Here is a 21,528-nt window from a genome sequence, read left to right as displayed (position 1 = left end):
GATGATGACGCTCCTCGGCCATATGGCCTCCACAATCCACGTTACCCCGCTTGCCCGCCTCCATCTGCGGTTACCACAGTGGTCCTTGGCATCACAATGGCGACAAGATCGGGACCCGATCTACTGCCACGTGACAGTGACTCCTTCCTTGCAAAGATCGCTCCGTTGGTGGGCCGACTCTTCGAATCTTTCCAAGGGTTTGCTCTTTCTCGCCCCGCCACACCACAAGGTCCTAACCACGGACTCGTCGGAGTACGCTTGGGGGCCTCATGTAGACGGTCTACACACGCAAGGCCTATGGACCACAGATGACTGTCACTGCCACATCAACGTGCTGGAGCTTCGGGCCATTTACCTCGCCGCGGTGGCCTTTCAGCATCTGCTTCACGACCGGGTGGTTCTCGTCCGCACGGACAACCAGGTGGCGATGTACTACGTAAACAAGCAAGGAGGGATGGGGTCTTGGCCCCTCTGCCAGGAGGCCTTACGGCTCTGGGAGTGGGCGGTCTCCCAAAACATCTCCCTTCGAGCGGTTTACATCCAAGGGGAACAAAACTGCCTGGCGGACAGGCTCAGCCGCCTCCTCCAGCCACACGAGTGGTCCCTGCACTCTCAGGTGCTGCGACAGGTGTTCGACACGTGGGGGACTCCCCAGATAGACCTGTTCGCCTCCCCCGACAATCAAAAACTGCCTCTCTTCTGTTCAAGGATATACTCCCCGGACCGTCTCGAGGCCGATGCCTTCCTCCTAGATTGGGAGGGAAAGTTCCTCTATGCGTTCCCGCCGTTTCCTCTGATTCCGAGGACGCTGGTCCATCTAAAATCTCTGAGGGCCACTCTGATCCTGATCGCTCCTCGATGGCCCCGCCAGCCTTGGTTCTCCCTGCTACTTCAACTCAGTGTCAGGGAACCTCTACTTCTGCCTGTCTTTCCCTCTCTGCTATCTCAGAGTCGGGGTTCACTGTTACATCCCAATCTTCAGTCTCTTCATCTGACCGCTTGGTTTCTTTCCCCTTGACTTCCTTCCCTGTATCTCAGTCGGTCAGGGAAGTGTTGGAGGCTTCTCGGAAGGTCTCGACTAGACTCTGCTATTCTCAGAAGTGGACTAGATTCTCGTCCTGGTGCTCCTCTCACCGCCAGGACCCGGTGTCGGTCCCTGTGTCCTTGGTTCTGGAGTATTTACTCCATTTATCTCACTCTGGCCTGAAGACCAATTCCATTCGAGTCCATCTCAGCGCCATCGCTGCCTTTCATCAGCCCCTGGAAGGGAAGGCTCTTTCACTCCATCCCTTAGTTTCCCGTTTCATGAAGGGGCTCCTGAATGTTCATCCTCCCCTCAAACCGCCTCCGGTGGTTTGGGATCTCAATGTGGTTCTAGCTCAACTGATGAAACCTCCATTTGAGCCTATGGATAAGTGTCATCTTAAGTTTCTCACTTGGAAAGTGATCTTCCTACTCGCCCTCACTTCTGCTCGGAGGGTTAGTGAGCTGCAGGTCTTGGTGGCGGACCCACCTTTCACGGTATTCCACCATGACAAGGTGGTCCTCCGCACTCACCCTAAGTTTTTGCCTAAGGTGGTGTCTGATTTTCATCTCAACCAGTCTATTGTTCTACCTGTGTTCTTCCCCAAGCCCCACTCTCATCCCGGAGAGGTGGCGCTTCACACTCTCGACTGAAAGCGAGCGTTGGCCTTCTACCTCCAACGCACCCAGTCTCATCGGACGGCCCCCCAGTTGCTTTTGTCCTTCGACCCTAACAGGTTGGGGCACCCAGTTTCCAAGCGCACCCTGTCCAACTGGTTAGCTGCTTGCATTTCCTTCTGCTACGCTCAGGCTGGTCTCGCGCTGCACGATCGAGTTACGGGACATAAGGTCCGAGCGATGACAGCTTCAATAGCTTTCCTCAGGTCCACGCCTATCGAGGATATCTGCAAGGCTGCCACGTGGTCTTCGGTTCATACTTTCACCTCACACTGCTGTTGAGCCACTGTGTGGCTTCCAAATCTCTCTCTATAAAAGCAGGGGTGGATGATGTAGGATGTTCTGAGTTTGTGTGTATATATAAAGAATTTAATTTGAAATATGTAATGCGATAATAGCGTATAACCTTGTGGAATCTCATCAAGTTCAGATGAAGCCAGATGTTCAGAAATTCCTGAAACAGCCATAACTTCAGAAAAGAAATAAAAACTACATTCTTCAAGATATTCCTGAAACAGCCCTAACCTCAAACTTACCGTCCTTCCTTCCTCCCTCTTCCCGCCACACAGAAACTACATAACCTACTCTTTACCTCTCTAGAAAGGACAAATGTTCTTCCATTGTAACCCTCTGTTTTTTATCTCTTTTGTAATCCACCTTGAACCTCAAGGTAATGGCAGAATAGAAATCTCTAATGTAATGTAATTGATACAGTTGTGAATTAAAACAAAATATTTTTTTGGAGCGGCAGGGGTTGGGGGTTTCTAAAAATGGAAACATTTGTTCTTTATTGATCACTTTCTCTTTGTGAACAGGTTCCTTTTCGTTTTCAGTCCTTTCTGGAAAAATCATGGTACGAGAAATCTATTACATTACAAAAGACATGTCAATCAGGTAAACAGCTCTTCCTTAATATTTGCAAACTTAATGCCCTTGTGGTCAATACATCTGGCAACCAGTACTGCTTGCCTTTTTATATTGGATTAAATGTTTCTTTTTGTTATTTCCAAGCTTGCCTAAAGGTCTACCTGTTTCCAATGTTTCCTCTAAGCCAGGGAAGCAACTGTGCAAGTCATGATGTGTTCTGAGCAGTGGTTGGTTTGGGCTGGTGCATGGTGAGCTGCGGGGTGGGGTGGTGGAATGGAAAAAAGGCAAGCCAAATGGCCCATCTAATCTGCCCATCCACAGTAACCATTATCTCTTTCTCTCTCTGAGAGATCCCATGTGCCTATCCCTCTTGAATTCAGACAGTCTCTGTTTCCACCACCTCTTCCAGGAGACTGTTCCACGCATCTAATAATCATAATAATAATAATAACTTTAGTTTTTATTCTGCCATCCCACAAACAGTTCTAAGCGGTTTACAAGGGAAGAGACTGTATACAGACAGCGACATTATAGAGAACGTTTGAAATTACATTGGCATGTTAAGTTTAGTCAGGTTTATCTGGATGTGTTTTGGAAGTACATCAGATTGAGGTACATCAGGTTGAAGTGGGGTCAGAGAAATTTGTCAAAGAGATAAGTTTTTATTGACTTCCTAAACATTTGGTATGAAAGTGCGTTTGAGATGAAGTTGGTTAAACATTTGTTCCATTTGCCTGCTTGGAATGATAGTGTTCTGTCAAGGTATCTCTTGTAGGTGCAGCCCTTTAGGGACGGAAAATCGAACAAGTAGGTACTGTGTGTATTAGTTGTGCCTGGGAATTCGAATTGGTGAGACAGATAGGTTGGGGAAGAACCTGTCATGGTTTTGAAGAAAAGGCAAGCAAACTTAAAATGACCCTTGCTTCCACAGGCAGCCAGTGTAGTTTTATGTAATATGGGCTTACATGGACTGATTTCTTGAGGCCATAAATGAGACAGACTGCAGCATTTTGGATAATTCTCAGCTGTTTGATGGTTTTCTTGAGAGATCCCAAGTATATAATATTGCACTAGTCTAAGGTACTTAAGATCAGGGATTGAACCAGCAGTCGAAAGGAAAAGAAATCAAAGTATTGTTTAATGGTACGAAGTTTCCATAGAGTGAGAAAGCATTTTTTGACTTGAGCATTAGTGTGATCTTCAAACATCAGGCTTCGGTCCAGGTGACGCCAAGGATTTTGGTTGTGGGATTAATTGAATAGTCTGATCCATTTAGTCTTAAGGAGGTGTTCACGATCTTGTTATTGGGACTTGCCAAGAAAATCTTGGTTTTTTTGGGATTCAGTTTTAGTTTGGAGTGCATAGTCCAATGTTCTACCTTGGTAAGGACAGATTAAATGAATTGTTCTGTCTGTTGGGTCAATGAGGTTATGGGGATAATAATCGTTATATCCACTTATATGTACGTTTCAGTTTTAACTCGGATAACATATTTCCCAGTGAAGCCAGGTAGATATTGAAAAGTGAGAGGGAGTGTGGGGAGCCCTGTGGCACTCTGCAGGGATTGGACCAAGCTTGAGAGTAGACTCCTTCGCTGTAGACCTGGTAAGTACATTTTTTTGTTTTTGTTTTTTTTTAGGAAATCCGTGAACCAATTTAGTACCTGTCCAGAAATGTCGATGGAATCAGATTACTTCGGAGCCTATCACCTCCTTAACTTCATCCTATGCCCTCACATTGCAGAGTTTCCTTTCAAATGAAAGAGACTCGACTCATGTACATTTATATTATGTAGGTATTTAAATGACTCTTATCATATCTCCCCTCTCCCACCTTTCCTCCAAGGTATACAGATTGAGATCTTTATCCCCATACGCCTTATCATGAAGACCACATACCATTTTAGTAGCCTTCCTCTGGACCAACCCCATCCTTTTTATATCTTTTTGAAGGTGCAGCCTCCAGAATTGTATACAGTATTCTAAATGAGGTCTCACCAGAGTCTTATACAGAGGCATCAATACCTCTTTTTTCCTACTGGCCATACCTCTCCCTATGCAACCTAGCTTTCGCCGTCAACTTTTCAACCAGTTTGGCCATCTTAAGATCATCACATACAATCACACCCAAGTCCCACTCTTCTGTCATGCACATAAGTTCTTCACCCCCTAAACTGTACCGTTCCCTTGGGTTTTTGAAACCCAAATGCATGAACTTGCATTTTTTTAGCATTAAATTTAGCTGCCAAATTTCAGACCATTCTTCAAGCTTCACCAGGTCTTTCTTCATGTTATTCACTCCGTGTCTACTCTATTGCAGATTTTGATATCATCCACAAAGAGGCAACTCTTACCCGACAACCCTTCAGCAATATCATTTATAAAAATGTTAAAAAGAACAGGCCCAAGAACAAAACCTTGAGGCACACCACTGGTAACATCCCTTTCCTCAGAGCAATCTCCATTGATCACTCCCCTCTGTCGCCTTCCACTCAACCAGTTCCTGACCTAACCCGTCACTTTGGGACCCATCCCAAGGCCACTCAGTTTATTTATTAGATGTCTGTGTGGCACACTGTCAAAGGCTTTGCTAAAATCTAAATATACCACATCTAGCTCACATTCTCTATCCATTTTCTGGTCACCCAGTCAAAAAAATTGATCAGATTTGTCTGACAAGACCTACCTCTAGTGAATCTATTGAATTAAAAAGAAAATATAAAAACTGTGCATACTATGTCGTGTCATACTACACGAAATGTTTTTTGACACCACAAGACAAAGTTAGGCAAGTTCCAGCTGAACAAGGATGTACGCCGAAAGGGCTAGTCTCAGTTAGGGTGCTGGTCTTTGACCAGAGGGCCACCGCATGAGCAGACTGCTGGGCATGATGGACCACTGGTCTGACCCAGCAGTGGCAATTCTTATGTTCTCCCCTGTATTGTGTGCAAAATACCATCCTGCTTCTGCCCCCTCTCTTCTTCCCACTTCCATAAAGCGAGGGCTGTTTTGTGTCCAAAAGGGGTGAAGGAGAGCTGGCAAATATGTTCCTACTTTGGGACATGACACTAATAACGCTTATCGACATTCATTCCTGCCTGAACACCTGGCCTTGATGACACATGCAGAATATAGATAAAACCTATGCAAATATAGGACCACAAACTATAAGTCCTAATATACACAAACTAAACCCTAAAATACCAGACTTTGCATTCAGCACAACATCAGAGAAGAAACAAATGCATTTATTCCTGAACGGTTCAAAATATAGACAGCAGATGTAAATTCTCAAAACTGACATATTTCAATCATTAAATTTGAAAATAAAATCATTTTTTCTACTTTTGTCTGGCGATTTTAGTTTTCAAATCATCTTTTTCCAGTCTCTGTCCCTTCCGTCCACTGTTTGCCCTCTCTCTCTCTCTCTTTCACTCACTGTCCACCCTCTCCCCATTCCACCCACTTCCCCTTCCATATAGCATCTTTCCTTTTTCTATGTCCCTTCTGTAAACTGTCTACCCAGTGCCCCTTCCCTCTTTTGTACATGATTCATTTCAGCTTCACTCCATTTTTCTCTCTCTGTCTCCACCTCTCCCCTCTGCTCTGGCATCTCTGTCTTCTCCTTTCCTTCCCATCCCACCCCAGGTCTGGCATCTCTGTGTCCTTCCCTTTTCTCCCTCATGCCCTGGCATATCTCTCTTCTTCCATCTCTACCTCCCCCTCCATGCTCTGGCATCTCCTCTCCTTCTTTTCCCCTTGTTCAGGCATCTGTCTCCTTCCCTTCTCTCCCCTCCATGCCCTGGCATCTCACTCCTTTCCTCCCCTTCATGCTCTGGCATCTCTTCTCCTTCCTGTCCTTTCCTTCCCTCCCTACTTCCTTCCTTTCCCCTTGGACTGGCATCTCTTGTCTCCTTCCCTTTCATCCATACCCTGGCATCTCTCCCTTCCCCTCCATGGTCTGGCATCTCTTTTCCTTCCTTCCTTTACCTCCCTCTCTCCAGTCGGGTGCAGCAATTCTCTTCTTCTCTGCTCCTCTCTGCTCTCTTTCCTCCCTGGTCAACAGCGCTGTGTTCACAACTCGCTTCTCTGGTCAGCTTTGGGTCTTCCTCTCTACTAGGTTCAATTCTGGTCTCCTTATCTCAAGAAAGATATAGCGGCACTAGAAAAGGTTCAAAGAAGAGTGTCCAAGATGATACGAGGGGATGGAACTTACAACCACCATGACTGGAATATTTCTGAGACTCCACTTTTTGTTTGTTTCTGTTTGTAGTTTATGTGGAGATTTTTGTTGTGTGTTTGGATTCATTTATTGAAAATGAAAGCATAGCTAGAGAGAGATGTAGGAATTCAAACAGCCAGAGGAAGGGCAGGAAACAAAAGTAGCCAGTGATAGATAAAATGTTGGTGCTCCACAGTAGAGTGACAGAGTAACTGTTACCATGGGAATTTCCGTGGTAATGGGAACCTCTTGTCAATTTTGCCTAGTATTACTTCAGTAACGGTTGGCTGTTCCATGGTAGTGACGTGGGAACAGCTGCTGCTAATGCAATGGGTATCCAGTGTACCAGATGCCGATGTGCCCCCCTTCCCCCAAACCCTGTGCCGTACTTTATCGTCTCTGGTGGTCTAGTGGCTTCTTCGGGAGCAGGAATGAGAAATGTTCAAATAGAAAGGAAGCTGTGGAATGAGAGGACATAGGATGAAGTTAAGAGGTGATAGGCTCAGGAGTAATCTAAGGAAATTCTTTTTTACAGAAAGGGTGGTAGAGGCATAGAACAGTCTCCTGGAAGAAGTGATGGAGACAGAGACTGTGTCTGAATTCAAGAAAGTCTAGGATAGTCATGTGGGATCTCTTAGAGAGAGGGAGAGATAATGGTTCCTGCGGATGGGCCATTTGGCCTTTATCTGCCATCATGTTTCTGTCACTACTAAGGAAAAATATAATATAGCCCTAATAATAACAAATGTGCTTCTCAAAATGTTGATGTTAATGAAAGTTTTCCCATCAAATATTTGTACCAGCCTTCTTAATATTTTAGCTGTTGAATGTGCTATGCTAAAAGATCCCACGTGAGTATCCCATTTTCTCTTAAAATCCGTCACGCTGCTGGCCTTTATCACCTGGAGTGGGAGTCAGTTCCAATGATCCACTTCTCTTTCGGTGAAGAAGTACTTCCTGGAGTCGCCATGAAACTTCCCTCCCCTGATTTTCAGCAGATGCCCTCTGGTGGTCGAGGGTCCCATGAGCCAGAAGATATCATCTTCTGACTCGATGTGTCCCGTGATATACAGTGGTGCCTCACACAACGAACTTAATTGGTTCCAGGAGCAAGTTTGTTATGCGAAAAGTTCGTTATGTGAAACGCGTTTTCCCATAACAATACATGTTAAAAAAAATAATTCGTTCTGTAGCATAAAATATGCTAAGATGACATAAAAAAAGATAAATTTTTTGTTATTATTTTTATTTAGATACATCTAAAAACATAATTGTTTTTTAAAACAACACACATTTTTTAAATTTAAAGACAGAGAGGGCAGTTAAGCGCAGTGCCATCAGTTATCCTGCCCCTCTCAGTGAATTGCCTGGGATGGAGGGAGGGAGAGAAGAAGGCAGATGATGGAAGTGGGAAGAACTTGTGCCGTCAGCATCAGGCACAAGCGGGAAAGCAGCAGCGGTGAGGGGCTAGAAGTTATCTTCCTTTCATTCATGTCCTTGCCACCCCCGTCCCTTGGTCGGTCCCACAATTTCACAATTTCCTGCATATCTCCTCCCTCCATTCTTGTAGCCCATAATCTCCTCTCCTGACATCTCCCTGTCCTTTTACTTCCACTATCTTCCTATCCCATCTCTATTCCCTTTTGTCCCTCTCCCCATGATCAATCATCTCACCACCTCTCTCTTCCCTCACCCTCAGGGTTCAAGATTGCTTCCACTCTTTTTCCTGTTGTTCTCTCTGCCTGTCACCCTATGATTTAGCATCCCTTCTGCCCTTGTCCAATATTTCCCCTTCTCTCCCTCCCTCTCATCCCCTGCTCCAACATACCGTATTTCGACTGCCCTTCCATCCCCAGGCCTGCCAACTTCCACTCATTTACTGCTTTCTCCCACCTCTGCCAAAGCCCGCCCCCCCCCCCCCCGCAGTGATCGGCAACACCAGGCACCCCCCCTCAATCGGTGAAACAGGGTCCCCCCTCGATCGGCGAAACAGGGCCCCCCCTCGATCGGCGAAACAGGGCCCCCCCTCGATCGGTGAAACAGGGCCCCCCCCTCGATCGGCGAAACAGGGCCGGCGACTGCTTTCTCCCGCTGCTGTTGAAGTCTGTAAACAACTTTAACACAAGCCACGGGGCTCTAACAGTGCGTATGCTGCCAACGGCTTCCTTCCTCCTTCCTTTCCCCTCATGATGTAACTTCCCATTTGGTTGATGGAGGAGGAGGAGGAAGGTAGCCGGTAGCGTCACGCACACTGCGCGGAAGGATGCAGCTCGGGCGACTTCGTTGTGTGAAACGAAGTCCGTTGTACGAATCAAGACAAGAAGTTCGTTGTGCGCAGCGTTCGCTGTGCGAGGCGTTCGTTATGCGAGGCACCACTGTACTTATATGTTTCAATCATATCTCCCCGTTCTCTTCTTTCCTCAAGTGAGTACAGACGCAATTTTTTAAATCTTTCTTCATACGTGAGATCCTTGAGCCCCAAGACCATCCTGGTGGCCGTTCGCTGAACCGACTCGATCCTCAGCACGTCCTTTCGGTAGTGTGGTCTCCAAAACTGAACACAGTACTCCAAGTGAGGCCTCACCTTGGCTCTGTACAACGGCATCATAACTTCAGGTCTCCTGCTGACGAAACCTCTGCGGATACACCCCATCATTTGTCTTGCCCTGGAGGAAGCCTTCTCCACTTGATTGGCAACCTTCATGTCCTCACTAATGATCACCCTTGGTCGCGTTCCGCCGTGGTCCTAACCAAGGTCTCACCATTTAGTACATAAATTCTACGCGGGTTTCTCTTACCCAGGTGCATTATCTTGCATTTTTTAGCATTGAAGCCTAGCTGCCAAGTAGTTGACCATTGTTCCAGCAACAGTAGGTCGTGTGTCATATTATCAGGTAATAAGCTTTTGCCTACTATGTTGCAAAGTTTGGCGTCGTCGGCGAACAGTGATACCCTTCCTCTAAGTCCTTGCGTCATATCTCTTATGAATAAGTTAAATAGAATCGGGCCCAAGACCGAGCCCTGCGGCACTCCACTGATCACGTCCGATGCTTCGGATGGGGTACCGTTCACCACCACCTGCAGAGGTCTGTTTTGAGTGCACTCTTTCGGGGCACGGAGCTTCAGAAAGCGATAAAAAATTTGCGCTCTTGTACAGCTCCGGGCCCCGACGGGTTCTCCTCGGAATTTTACAAGATGTTATCGTTGCAGGTGTGTGAACCTCTTTTAGGTTATTTTACCACGGCGCTGGAAAAGGGAGAATTTCTTTACATGCTAATTCTGCCACTATTACTCTATTGCCAAAGCCGGGCAAAACATGAGATGATCTGGATTCTTATCGTCCCATTTCTCTTATCAATGTAGGTTTGAAAATATTAGCTTGTTTACTGGCGGATCGGCTGACTCCCCTACTGCCTCATGTAATTTCTCCGGCGCAGGTGGGATTTTTACAGGGCCGACATTCTGTGGTCAACGTTCGCAGGGTGCTGTTGGCAGTATCCAGAGCTCAGGCGACTTCTACGTTTGGTCTCTTGGCAAGCCTGGATGCAGCCAAGGCTTTTGATCAAGTTCGTTGGCCGTATCTTTTCCAGGTCTTAGAATATGTAGGTTTGGGGGGTTGGTTTGGATCCGCTTTACATGCGCTCTATTCAGCGCCGTTAGCTTCGGTCTTGGTCAATGGGATTCTAACCAATTCTTTTGAAGTGGGCCGAGGAACTCGCCAGGGTTGCCCTCTCTCCCCATTGCTTTTCCTTCTTTATATAGAACCCCTGCTGCGTACGATTCAACGGGATGATGAACTGGTTGGATTACCTGAGGGCTCTTCCCAACTACGTGTTCTGGCTTTTGCCGATGATTTATTGCTTACCCTAGCTCATCCACACCGCTCTCTGCTGCGTGCTATGGACCTCTTCGACGAATTTCATTTGTTTTCTGGGTTGACTTTAAATAAGCAGAAATCTTTAGTGCTCCCTTTGCAACTCTCTGTCCGCGACACTTGGGTGGGTCCCTTTCCTTTGGTATGGGCTGATTCTTCGATTCGATACTTAGGTATTCTTATACCTAGGGACCTGACTACGCTCTACCCTATCAATGTCCTTCCTATGTTGACTGGCACAGAACGCTGATTGCGAGCTTGGCGTTCCTATCCGTTATCTCTTATGGGAAAAATCGCCTTATACAACATGATGATGGTCCCCCAGTGGCTTTATCTTTTCCAAACTTTACCTATTATTTTACAGCGCTGCCATCTGCGACAACATCATCGTTCTCTCTGTTCTTTTCTGTGGGGTGGCAAGCGGTCTCGTATTCCCTTACATTTTTTATTTTTACCTGCAACTCAGGGAGGACTTGGACTGTTACACCTAGGTAGATTTAATGTGGCTTGTCAAATTAGGCACTTGAATGATTGGTTCTGTGCTACATCCTATTTCTCTGATACAGGGGTGGAATGTGGTTCTTTTGCTCCTTATCATTTTAGCTACTTGCTTCATGTGAAGTGCCTGCCCCCCCGGAAGCAACCATATGGGGATCTACTTCTCCTTCCTATACGAAAAATTTGGAAACAGCTCTGCTCCCAATTGACTCTTCGGTTTGATGTGACACCGTGCTTACCAATTACTGGCAATGGAGACTTTCTCCCTGGTATGGGTCTGGACGCTCATCCCAGGTGGCCGGGGAGGGGCATGCACTACTTGTTTCATGTCCTCCAATCTGATGGTACTCTTCAATCTTTTCAAACGCTATGTGATTCCTCCGCCTTGGTGGCTGGGGATTGGTTTTCCTATGGACAATTGCAACACTATGTTCACTCACTCCCTGGCTTGGCTTTACGAGAGGATGTTCAGGAGAAGCTGGCTGAAACCTTCAGTCTTACTGCTCAGGTGTGCATCCCTTTGCGTTTTCATCATCGTTCTCTGCAGGAGATGGCTGGAGAGTTGGATTATGAAACCCTGGCCACCAAGTGGTCCGCAGACTTACAGTTTTCTATTTCTGCGGCTATGGTAAAGAGAAGCATTCTCCAAGGGACCAAATTCTTGGTTGCAGTGACTGAACGGGAACGTTATTATAAATTTTTAGTTAGAGCCTATTTTGCTCCTGTTAGAGCTTTTCATGCCCGCATTTGTACATCTGATGCTTGCCATAAGTGTGCGGCCCCTCGAGCTTCCTTAGGTCATATGTTTTGGTTGTGTCCCGGTATCCGGGCCTTTTGGACACGTCTTTGCCTACATATTGCTGCTTTCTGGAACTGTACTTGGATACCTACGAACACTTTTCTCTTCACTTTGAAGTTATCTCTGCAACCGACTCGTCTTGGAGCAACTGAGATTGCTCGGAAGGCCATCCTAATGGGCATCAAAACTATTTTTCAGCGTTGGCTATCACCTCACACACCTACTGTTTCACACTGGCGGATCCAGATGATACAACTTGCGGGATGTGAACGATTGGACATTACGGATATGAACTCCAGACGTGGCATGTTGTACCTCAAGTGTTGGTTACCCTTTTGCTCTACCTTAACGCCAACGGTGCGAAGCAGACTTTTGAACTGATATACTGGTTTGCTGGATTCTACTGTAACTGTTCCCACTGGGGGTGGGTGGGGTTTTGTTGGAGATTTCTGACTGTGTTTGATTGATGTTTTTTCTGCATTTAAAAATTTAATAAACAGATTTAAACATAAATTATGAGAGAGAAACTCTTTCTCATAACAAGTTAGCATGCATGTTTAGTAAAGTTTGTCTTATTGAAAAAATGTGCTAAATGTCTCCGTAATATGTTAACTCTGTATTACAGAAGCTCATGTAAACCGCTCAGGTTTCAGATTTATTTAAAATTTGATTATATCGCTTATAATACTTATAAGCGATGTACAATTTAAAAATTGGGATACAATATTACGGATTGTGAACATATACTAAATCAAAACGGGACCCACATAATACAATAGGAGTAAGGATTGAAATACAATAATTATAGGATAGAAACAAATAAGGATAGTACAAAATGGACCAGCAGGGAAAATGTTTGAAGCCTCCTGGGGTTCATGTTTCCATTGAGAGAAACATAATTTACTTGATTTTATGTTTGAAAAGCATCTCTATATACAGTACTCCCCCGATATTCGCAGGGGTTCCTTTCTAGGAACACCCGCAAATCTTGAAAAACCATGAATACGGTTTTTCATGGGGGAGACTGGAGAGGGCAGCGGGAGAGGCAGGAGAGAGCAGCTGGGAGCGCCAGCGAGTGAATGAAATCACTCGCTGTATGCTCCGACCGCCTCTTCCTGTACCAAAATCGGGCCTTACCAATCAGGAGCTACATATCAAAGCAGTTCCTGATTGGTGAGGCCTGACTTTAGTACAGGAAGAGGCGGTCGGAGCATACAGCGAGTGATTTCCTTCCCTCGCCGGCGCTCCAGCTGCCCTCTCCTGCCTCTCCAGCTGTCCTCTCCTGGTCGGCGGTTCGCGGTCAGAAAATACCACGAATGACCGGGACTGCCGACTGCAAATTCACGGGGGAGCACTGTAAGACTTTTGTGAGCTCTTAAACCACATGATTTTGTTCTTCTCTGAGATGGGATGGTAACGTATTCCATAGCTGCGGAGCATAAATTGTGAAAATTTCATTTCTTCAAGTATTAATTATTTTTAAGGAGGGGATTACAAGCAAATTTTGATCTGCAGATCGTAAGGTCCTAAGGGGTGTGTTTGCAATTAGGATTTTATCAAGGAATGCTGGTAAGTTTGACTGTCATGTTTTTAAAATAGAGCAAGATTATTATATATGTACAGTAATCTGATGGGAAATTGGTAACCATTGAACGTTTTGTAATAGAGGTGTTACATGATCAAATTTTTGGGATTTAAGTGTTTTATGGATGTATTCTGGATTACCTGTAGACACCTTAGTTGAATCTGGGTGATGTTTTTATATAAAGAATTGCAGTAATCTAGTCTGGAGATAATGAGAGAATGAATAAGTGTTTAGTTCAGCTGGTTCTAGGACCTTCGCAATTGATCTTATCATGCGGAGCTTGTAAGAGCAGTTTTGTACTACCGAGCTTAACTGGTCACAGTATGATAGTTTATGATCTAAAATAACACCAAGAATTTTAGTGCTACGGACCATTTCCAAGGGATATTCCTTCCTTCCAGGTAAATAGCGTGGTTTTAGATTTTTCTATGTTATCTGCCAGCATATTTTCCATTAACCATGTGTTGACTTTGTCCATTTTCTCATTTATTTCATGGATTTGATTTGGATTTTCTGTATCTATTTGATGCAGTAACTGGATGTCATCTGTATGTGGTGTGAAACCTATGGATTGACTTAAGGTGATGAGTGGAGCAAGAAAGATGTTAAAAAGTAATGGTGATAGTATTGATCCTTGGGGTATGTCGTAGCTTGTAGTGCGTGGTTTTGAGATGGTATTGTTGAAATTTACGGTTGATGTACTTTCTGTAAAATAAGAATGGAACCAATTTAGGATCTGGTCAGATAGTAATAGCGGTATAGAAGCTTTCAATAAACAATACATGTTTCACGTGGTAAGTTGTGAAACATAGCATAACATTTATAGCATTGGCAAAATTGCAGTGCCTTGTATGATATTAGTTTTTAAAATTCTGTTTTATAGAATCCAAGATGGATTTCTTATTTTTCGATGGTGGAAAATGTATAACCCCAAACAGAAGCAACACGGTAAGTCTGTGAGTTACATTAATTTGTGTTTGTTTTGGGGCACTGTAGTATAGTTAATAATAATAATAATTTTATTCTTGTATACCGCCAAAGCCATAATAGTTTTAGGCGGTTTACAATAAGAAGTACTGGACAATCAGTGAAAAAGAAAAAATACAATACAAATCATCAGAAACACATATAAGATAAAAAGATAAAAAATTAAAACAGTGAATCATTAGGTTACAAATCAATCAAACAACTGTGTTTTCACTAATTTTCTAAAAATAAAATAAGATGGAGCATGCATAATAATATTACCCAGCCAGTCATTCATTTTTCCTGCCTGAAATGCAAGAGTTCTATCCAGAAATCTTTTAAAATGACAAGCATTTACTGTTGGGTAAACAAACATATGGATTCTGTGTGTAGGCCTGTTAAAACAGTCTAGAAAAAATGAGAGACCAGGTACTCGGGAGCCATACCAAATATTGATTTAAACCAGTTACGGGAAAATTTAAACAAAACTCTTGCCTCCATCGGTAACCAATGTGGTTTTTGATAATAGGGAGTAATATGTTCCCATTTTTTCAAACCAAAAATAGGCGAACTGCTGAATTTTGAATAACTCGAAGCTTTTTCAGTTTTTTTTTTTTTTTTTTAATATATTTATTTATTGAAGTTTTAATATAATTTCACAAGAGGTCTCTTGTACAAGCAAATCAGAATTGAAACCAAGATGTAAACTAAAAAATTTTTAAATAAAGAAACAAATATTAAATCTTTCTTAGACCACAATATCACATCAGAGAAAGAATATTAAGAGCGAGGAGCAACTCAAAAGAGGAATATAATAAAAAGAAATTAGTTTAATGGTATACGGTCCTCATATTTCCATAATCACGACTATCTGCCCCGGTTGACATTTTCTTCAAGTCCAGGAATGATCTAAGTTGTTCCGGGATAAAAAAGGTATACTTAATACCTAAGAATTTAATTGAACATTTGCATGGATATGCCAAAAGAAATGTTGCTCCAAGTGTTAATGTTTCTGTCCTCATTCCTAAGAACAGCTTTCTCCGTTCCTGTTCCGTTCTTGTTACATCAGGGAAAATCCAAATTTTCTTTCCATAAAATAACGTCTGGGAATTGCGAAAAAAACAGTCTCATTACTGAATTCAAGTCTTGTTCAAAAACAAAGGAAACCAACAAAGTGGCTCTCTCTGTTTCTACAATCACCGATGATTCCAAAATCTTTGTAAGATTTAGTGGCTCTACGGCTTCCAAACCTTCACCTTCTATAGAGGCAATTGGTGCTTTTTTTTAGGTAAATAATATATACGATTAATTGGTGGTATAAGCTCAGGGGAAAATTTTAACACCTCTGTTAAATATGAACATTTCATGGGGAGATACTCCAAGGGATTTTGGAAAATTCAATAAACGTAAATTTAACCTTCTATTGTAGTTCTCTAATTGTTCAATTTTTCTATTTAAAAGAATTCTTTCTTTCAGAATCCCCTCTTAGATGCTGTAATTTGTCTGTTTTTTCTTTAAATATCTTAGTTTCTGTAGAAAACTCTTCTTTAGTATCTTTTAATGACTCCTAGATTGTCCACAGTACTTATGAGAATTTTCAGTTCCTGAGAAGATCCTGTAACCGTTGAGTTTAGTCTCTCGAGAGCGTCCCATATGCTCTCAAGGGTCACCGTGGCAGGTCTTTTTATTCCAGGTTGAGCCGAATCAGCTCCCTGGACTCTCTGCTCTTGTTCTTGTTCCCTCTCGGCTACTACCCCTTCAAACAAGGTCTCCCTTGACGTTCCTTCCGTGCAAGGGTCACCTGACAGAGCCACGGGAGGAGCATGACGCGGTGGTGGGAAAGTCGCTGGAGGGGAGAGAGATATCTCCAGCCTGAAACTGCCGGCAGCTCCACCCGCAGACGAAAGCTCAGGACCTCCACAACGCATCGGACCACTGGCGGCTGCCGCATACTCCAATATCGATCTTTGATTCAGGGTGGAAGTCCTTGTTGATAAGGGTAAGCGAATTGCACCCTTCCTCTTAGAGTGAGGCATCTGGATAAACGAGCAGAATGCTGCCCGAAGGTAAAATTGTAAGATGTAGAGACGCATTGTGAAGCAGCCAGCTATACCGCCGCCATCTTACTTCCTCTTTTCAGTGTTTTCTTATATGTACCCAAATAAATAATATTGCAATAGTTGAGCATACTTAAGATGGAAGACTGATCTAGCAGACGAAATGATGCTACATCAAAATATTTTTTAATGGTTCGAGGTTTATATAAGACAGAGAAACATTTTCTGACTAACAAATCCGTATGTTCTTCTAAGGTGAGATGCCGGTCCAATGTCACTCCCAAAATTTTTATGGAATAGTCTATAGGAAAATCCTGACCATTTAAAAAATATCAACATATCATTAATTTTTGTCATTAGGGCTTGCCAGAAAGAATTTGGTTTTTTCAGAATTAAGTTTCAATTTAAACTCTGTCATCCACAATTCAATCTGGTTTAAAATAAAAGATAAATGATTTTTTTATCTCAGGGGTCAGGTTAGTAAGGGGAACAACTATAGTGATGTCATCCGCATAGATATAGAACTTCACTTTTAAGCTTTCAAATAAATTCCCCAGTGATGCAAGATAAATGTTGAACAATGTTGGAGATAGAGGAGAACCCTGAGGGACTCCACAAGAATTTACCCAATGACAAGATTGTTTGTCATCACTATAAACTTGATAAGATCTTTTGCTCAAAAATCCCTGAAACCATTTAAAGACATTACCAGAAATTCCAATTGACTCCAAACAATCAGTCAGGATAACATGATCGACTAAATCAAAGGCACTACTTAAGTCTAGTTGCAAAACTAGTGCGTGTATACCTTGACTAAATAAACTAAGAAGAAAATCTAACAAGTTGGAGTATTCATAGCATCTGTAAAGCTGCAGCTATGTAACTTGTTTCTTGTGTTGAATTCCCCTCTATCTATCATTTATTCTCTAATAGCAAGTAGGTGTAAACATTTACACATGTGAGAGTCCTCTTATGAAGGACTCTTCCAGAGCTTTCCAGGACTTTCCATGTGCTACTGGCAATGCTTGCCTTCTGAGGAGGTCTTTCTGCTGTGTGACTGCTGTTATTTTAGGTCTTATGATTTATTTTTATTTATATTTATTCCCTTATATGGCAGCAAGCCCTGTCTGGTATATCCCCATTTTTCTCTTAGGTGCAGAAGTTGGGGTTGGGGGGGAAGGATTAGGAGGGTGCTACTAGATCCAGGGATTGGTTTGTTTTTTGTTTGAGAAAAGGATGTTGGGTCGGGAGGAAGGAGGGGGTGGACATTAGACTACCAGGGAAATCTTTTAGTTTTAGGAGAGGGTTGACTCTTCACATGATTATAGATTTGGGAGGGAGGGAAGGAGGGAAATGCCAGTATGTGCTTAAGATGTCACCCTTCCTGTTGGTGTTTTGAAGCTGTCACCACTCATTTTTGGATAAGTTGGAGCTAATTAAAGAAAGCTTTATTTGAATACTGTTTTTAGAAAAAAACCTACCCGAGGTAGGTGGCCTACACTGTAGGCATTTTCGTGGGTCTAGGAAGATGTGTAGGAACATCTAAGCTCACCCAAGGCTGGGCATGGGTGTGGTTTCACTCTGAAGTGGCCTTGGGCAAGTTTAAGTGGCTCTAGGCATCTCCCCAGAGCTGCAACAGATGTTTGAAATGTAGGCCATTAAAATGTTGGCCTACATTTCAAATAGAAGCGGCCGCTAAGCTGATCGTGATAAGGAAATATCCCTGCCCTGATCAGCTGAGCGGCTGTGGCAGGGAACCCCCGAAACCTCACTGCAAGTTGGCTGGCAGGAGGAATGCCCACTCCCCCCTGCCACTACCCCCGAACCCTCCCCTTGAAGTCACCCAGCAGGAGAGATGCCCCTCCAACCATAATAGGCAGGAGGGATGCCAACTCAACACCCCCACCCTGGCACTCCCCAGACCTCACTACCCCCCCTCAAACATTTTGTAGTACGGTGGGCCGGAGGGATGCCTGCTCCTTCCGGCCATCAGGCCCACCTATTCATATTGGCAAGCCTTCCCCTTCCCAGTGCATTCTGGAATGCACTGAGGAGAGGCCTAAGGCCCTGATTAGCCCAGGCGCCTAAAGCCTTTCCCATAGGTGGGGCCTTGGGCTCATGGGCTAGCCAGAGTCTTAGGCCTCTTCCCAGTGTATCTGACCAGTCGGAGTCTTAGGATCCTCCCCGGTTCATCCCAGGATGCACCAGGAAGGAGAAGGCCCTCCCTTGTGAAGAGGCAGCCTGGCAGCTAGAGAGAGTAGGCATCCCTCTGCCCTATTGTACTACAAAAGGTATGGGGGTGGGGGTGCTGGTGTGGGGGATTCAGATCTGGGGGGCAGGTTTAAGTCTGGGGGGGGTCATGGGTTCGGGAGGGTTGCTGGCAGGAGGGAGTGGGTATCCCTCCTGCTGGGGGACTTTGAGGGTGGGTTCAGGGGTGGTGGCAGGAGGAATTGGGCATCCCTCATGCCATGAACTGTGTTGGGTGGGTGAAGGGATCTCTGCCGCTGCCACTCAGTTGATTGCAGCAGAAAGATTCCCTTTCTGCAATCAGCTCAGTGGCAACGCGATTCTCTAACTGGTGTCTGTGACACGGGCGCCAGTTACATAATCAGGGTGGTTAGACGGGGTTAGGCTTTTGCCCTTTTGCACAGACGCAATTCTGTCTAGGACATGGTGTGCCATTCTCAGCTGCTTCTTAGGTGCCTGCAAAAACTGGCGTCATAAACAGAATTTCCCCCTATGTAGTTAGGAAGTAAAAAACACACTGAATTGTGAAAGAGCAGAGTTGTGCCACCAGTTAGAGTATGTGGAGAGGATGTCTGAGTTAGAGGTAAAAATGGAACTTGGACAGAGAAAATAAAGGACCTGAAGAATTGTTTTAGGTGAAATAAGTTGTGTGTATAGGGGGGCCTAAAGAGTGAAAATTGCGGGAAACTGGAGTAGAAGGAAGACTGTAGGTGTAAAAGTACCTGCCACAGTATCACTGTTGAATTGCAGGACTTGATTAAATGCAGACCTATTCTACAGAATTCATGTACAGTGCTAAAGCATGAACTTTGCTTTGACTTTTGCCAGTGCTCACACTGCAGAAGGAAAATACCTGTTTGCTTATTTGCCTGACATAAGAACAAATGAATGTGGCTAATGTGAAAAGAATTTTGGTCAGGTCAACCCAGACTTAGACTTACAAAGCTGGTTACATCTACAAATACAACAATAAGTCTTTTTAATAAACAAACTTCAAAATTACATTTACTATGGGTGGAAGGAAAAGCTTTCAGTTGTGATTCCTGACGTGGGTTGCTTAACTTCAACTCTCCATGTCAATTTAAGTACTTCATCGTAGAAACATGATGGCAGATATAGGCCAAATGGCCCATCCAGTCTGTCCATCCGCAGTAACCATTAAATCTTCCTCTCTAAGAGATCCCATTTGCCTATCCCACGCTTTCTTGAATTCAAACATAACATAACATTGTACTTACAAACCGCATAACCGGAGACTGTTCCATGCTCTACCACCCTTTCTGTAAAAAAGTATTTCCTTAGATTACTCCTAAGCAACATTACTGAAAAAAAGAATGTTGAATACTGATAGCTTTTACCTGTTGCACTGCTAGTTAAAATTAGTGGGATGAGTTTATGGGTGAGGGAGCAAAAATAGCCTTGGTTTACTTCATGTAGACGCTGGGAAAGCACAACAAATAGAGATGTCGACATGGCAGAAAAAGACTGAAGAGACAGTCTAAAAGTATGAAGGCCTTGGAGTAAAACAGTAATATAGGGAGGGCTATGATAGTGCTGAAGAGGATTCTGGTAGAGAGATAAACATTATTTTTGAAACGTTCAGCATGATGGTTGAAACATCAGTTCTACCTATCCAGATGCACGAAAACCCGGACAACTGTAACAATCACGATGCCAGCCGCAGAGCCTAAGAGAACATGATGGACACTACACAGCAGTTCTTATTTCTGTAACATTTTGCAATGTTGGATGCTGTAAATGAAGTTATCCCAGGACAAGCAGGCAGCATATTCTCAACATATGGGTGACGTCATCCACAGAGCCCCGATGTGAACAGCTTCACAAGCAGACTTGCTTGAAGAACTTTTAGAAAGTTTGCGACTGCCGTACGTGCATGCGGGAGTGCCTTCCCTCCTGATGTAGGGCGCGTGTCTCCTCAGTTCTAAGTTTTCCGCGGAACTGAGAAGCACTCGTTTCAAGGCTCTGCGCGAGAGTTAGTTCTACTCATGCCTTCTCTCACCACAGCTCATAGAAACATAGAAATAGACGGCAGATAAGGGCCACGGCCCATCTAGTCTGCTCACCCCAATGACCCTCCCCTACCTTTCTCTGTAAATAGATCCAACGTGTCTATCCCATTTGGCCTTAAAATCAGGCACGCTGCTGGCCTCAATAACCTGAAGTGGAAGACTATTCCAGCGATCAACCACCCTTTCAGTGAAAAAGAATTTCCTGGTGTCCCCGTGCAGTTTCCCGCCCCTGATTTTCCACGGATGCCCCCTTGAAAAAGAAGATATCTTCTTCCACCTTGATGCGGCCCGTGAGATACTTGAATGTCTCGATCATATCACCCCTCTCTCTGCGTTCCTCGAGTGAGTACAGCTGCAACTTATCCAGCCGTTCCTCGTACGGTAGATCCTTGAGCCCCGAGACCATCCGGGTGGCCATTCTCTGGACTGACTCCAGTCTCAGCACATCCTTACGGTAATGCGGCCTCCAGAATTGCACACAGTATTCCAGGTGGGGCCTCACCATGGATCTATACAATGGCATAATGACTTCAGGCTTACGGCTGACGAAACTCCTGCGTAAGCAACCTATGATTTGCCTTGCCTTGGATGAAGCTTGCTCCACTTGATTGGCAGTCTTCATGTTCTCACTGACGATCACCCCTAAGTCTCGTTCTGCTTCAGTTCTTGTTAGGATCTCGCCA

General features: G+C 44.3%; 1 protein-coding gene across 9 annotated transcripts in view; it reads left to right on the top strand.

Moving 5' to 3' along the window:
* KIAA1109 (KIAA1109 ortholog) overlaps nucleotides 1-21,528 on the top strand; it is a 908,505-nt gene that overhangs the window by 37,726 nt on the left and 849,251 nt on the right. For all 9 annotated transcript variants that reach the window (XM_033938537.1, XM_033938601.1, XM_033938589.1 and 6 more), the window contains exons 4-5: nucleotides 2,517-2,595; nucleotides 14,429-14,493. In XM_033938537.1, the coding sequence (XP_033794428.1) occupies nucleotides 2,517-2,595; nucleotides 14,429-14,493 (144 nt within the window). The remainder of the gene's footprint in view (nucleotides 1-2,516; nucleotides 2,596-14,428; nucleotides 14,494-21,528) is intronic.

This window comes from Geotrypetes seraphini, chromosome 1 (genome assembly GCF_902459505.1).
Source record: "Geotrypetes seraphini chromosome 1, aGeoSer1.1, whole genome shotgun sequence".
NCBI lineage: Eukaryota > Metazoa > Chordata > Amphibia > Gymnophiona > Dermophiidae > Geotrypetes > Geotrypetes seraphini.
Note: the sequence above shows the minus strand (reverse complement) of the source record. Positions and strands in the feature narration are given on the sequence as shown.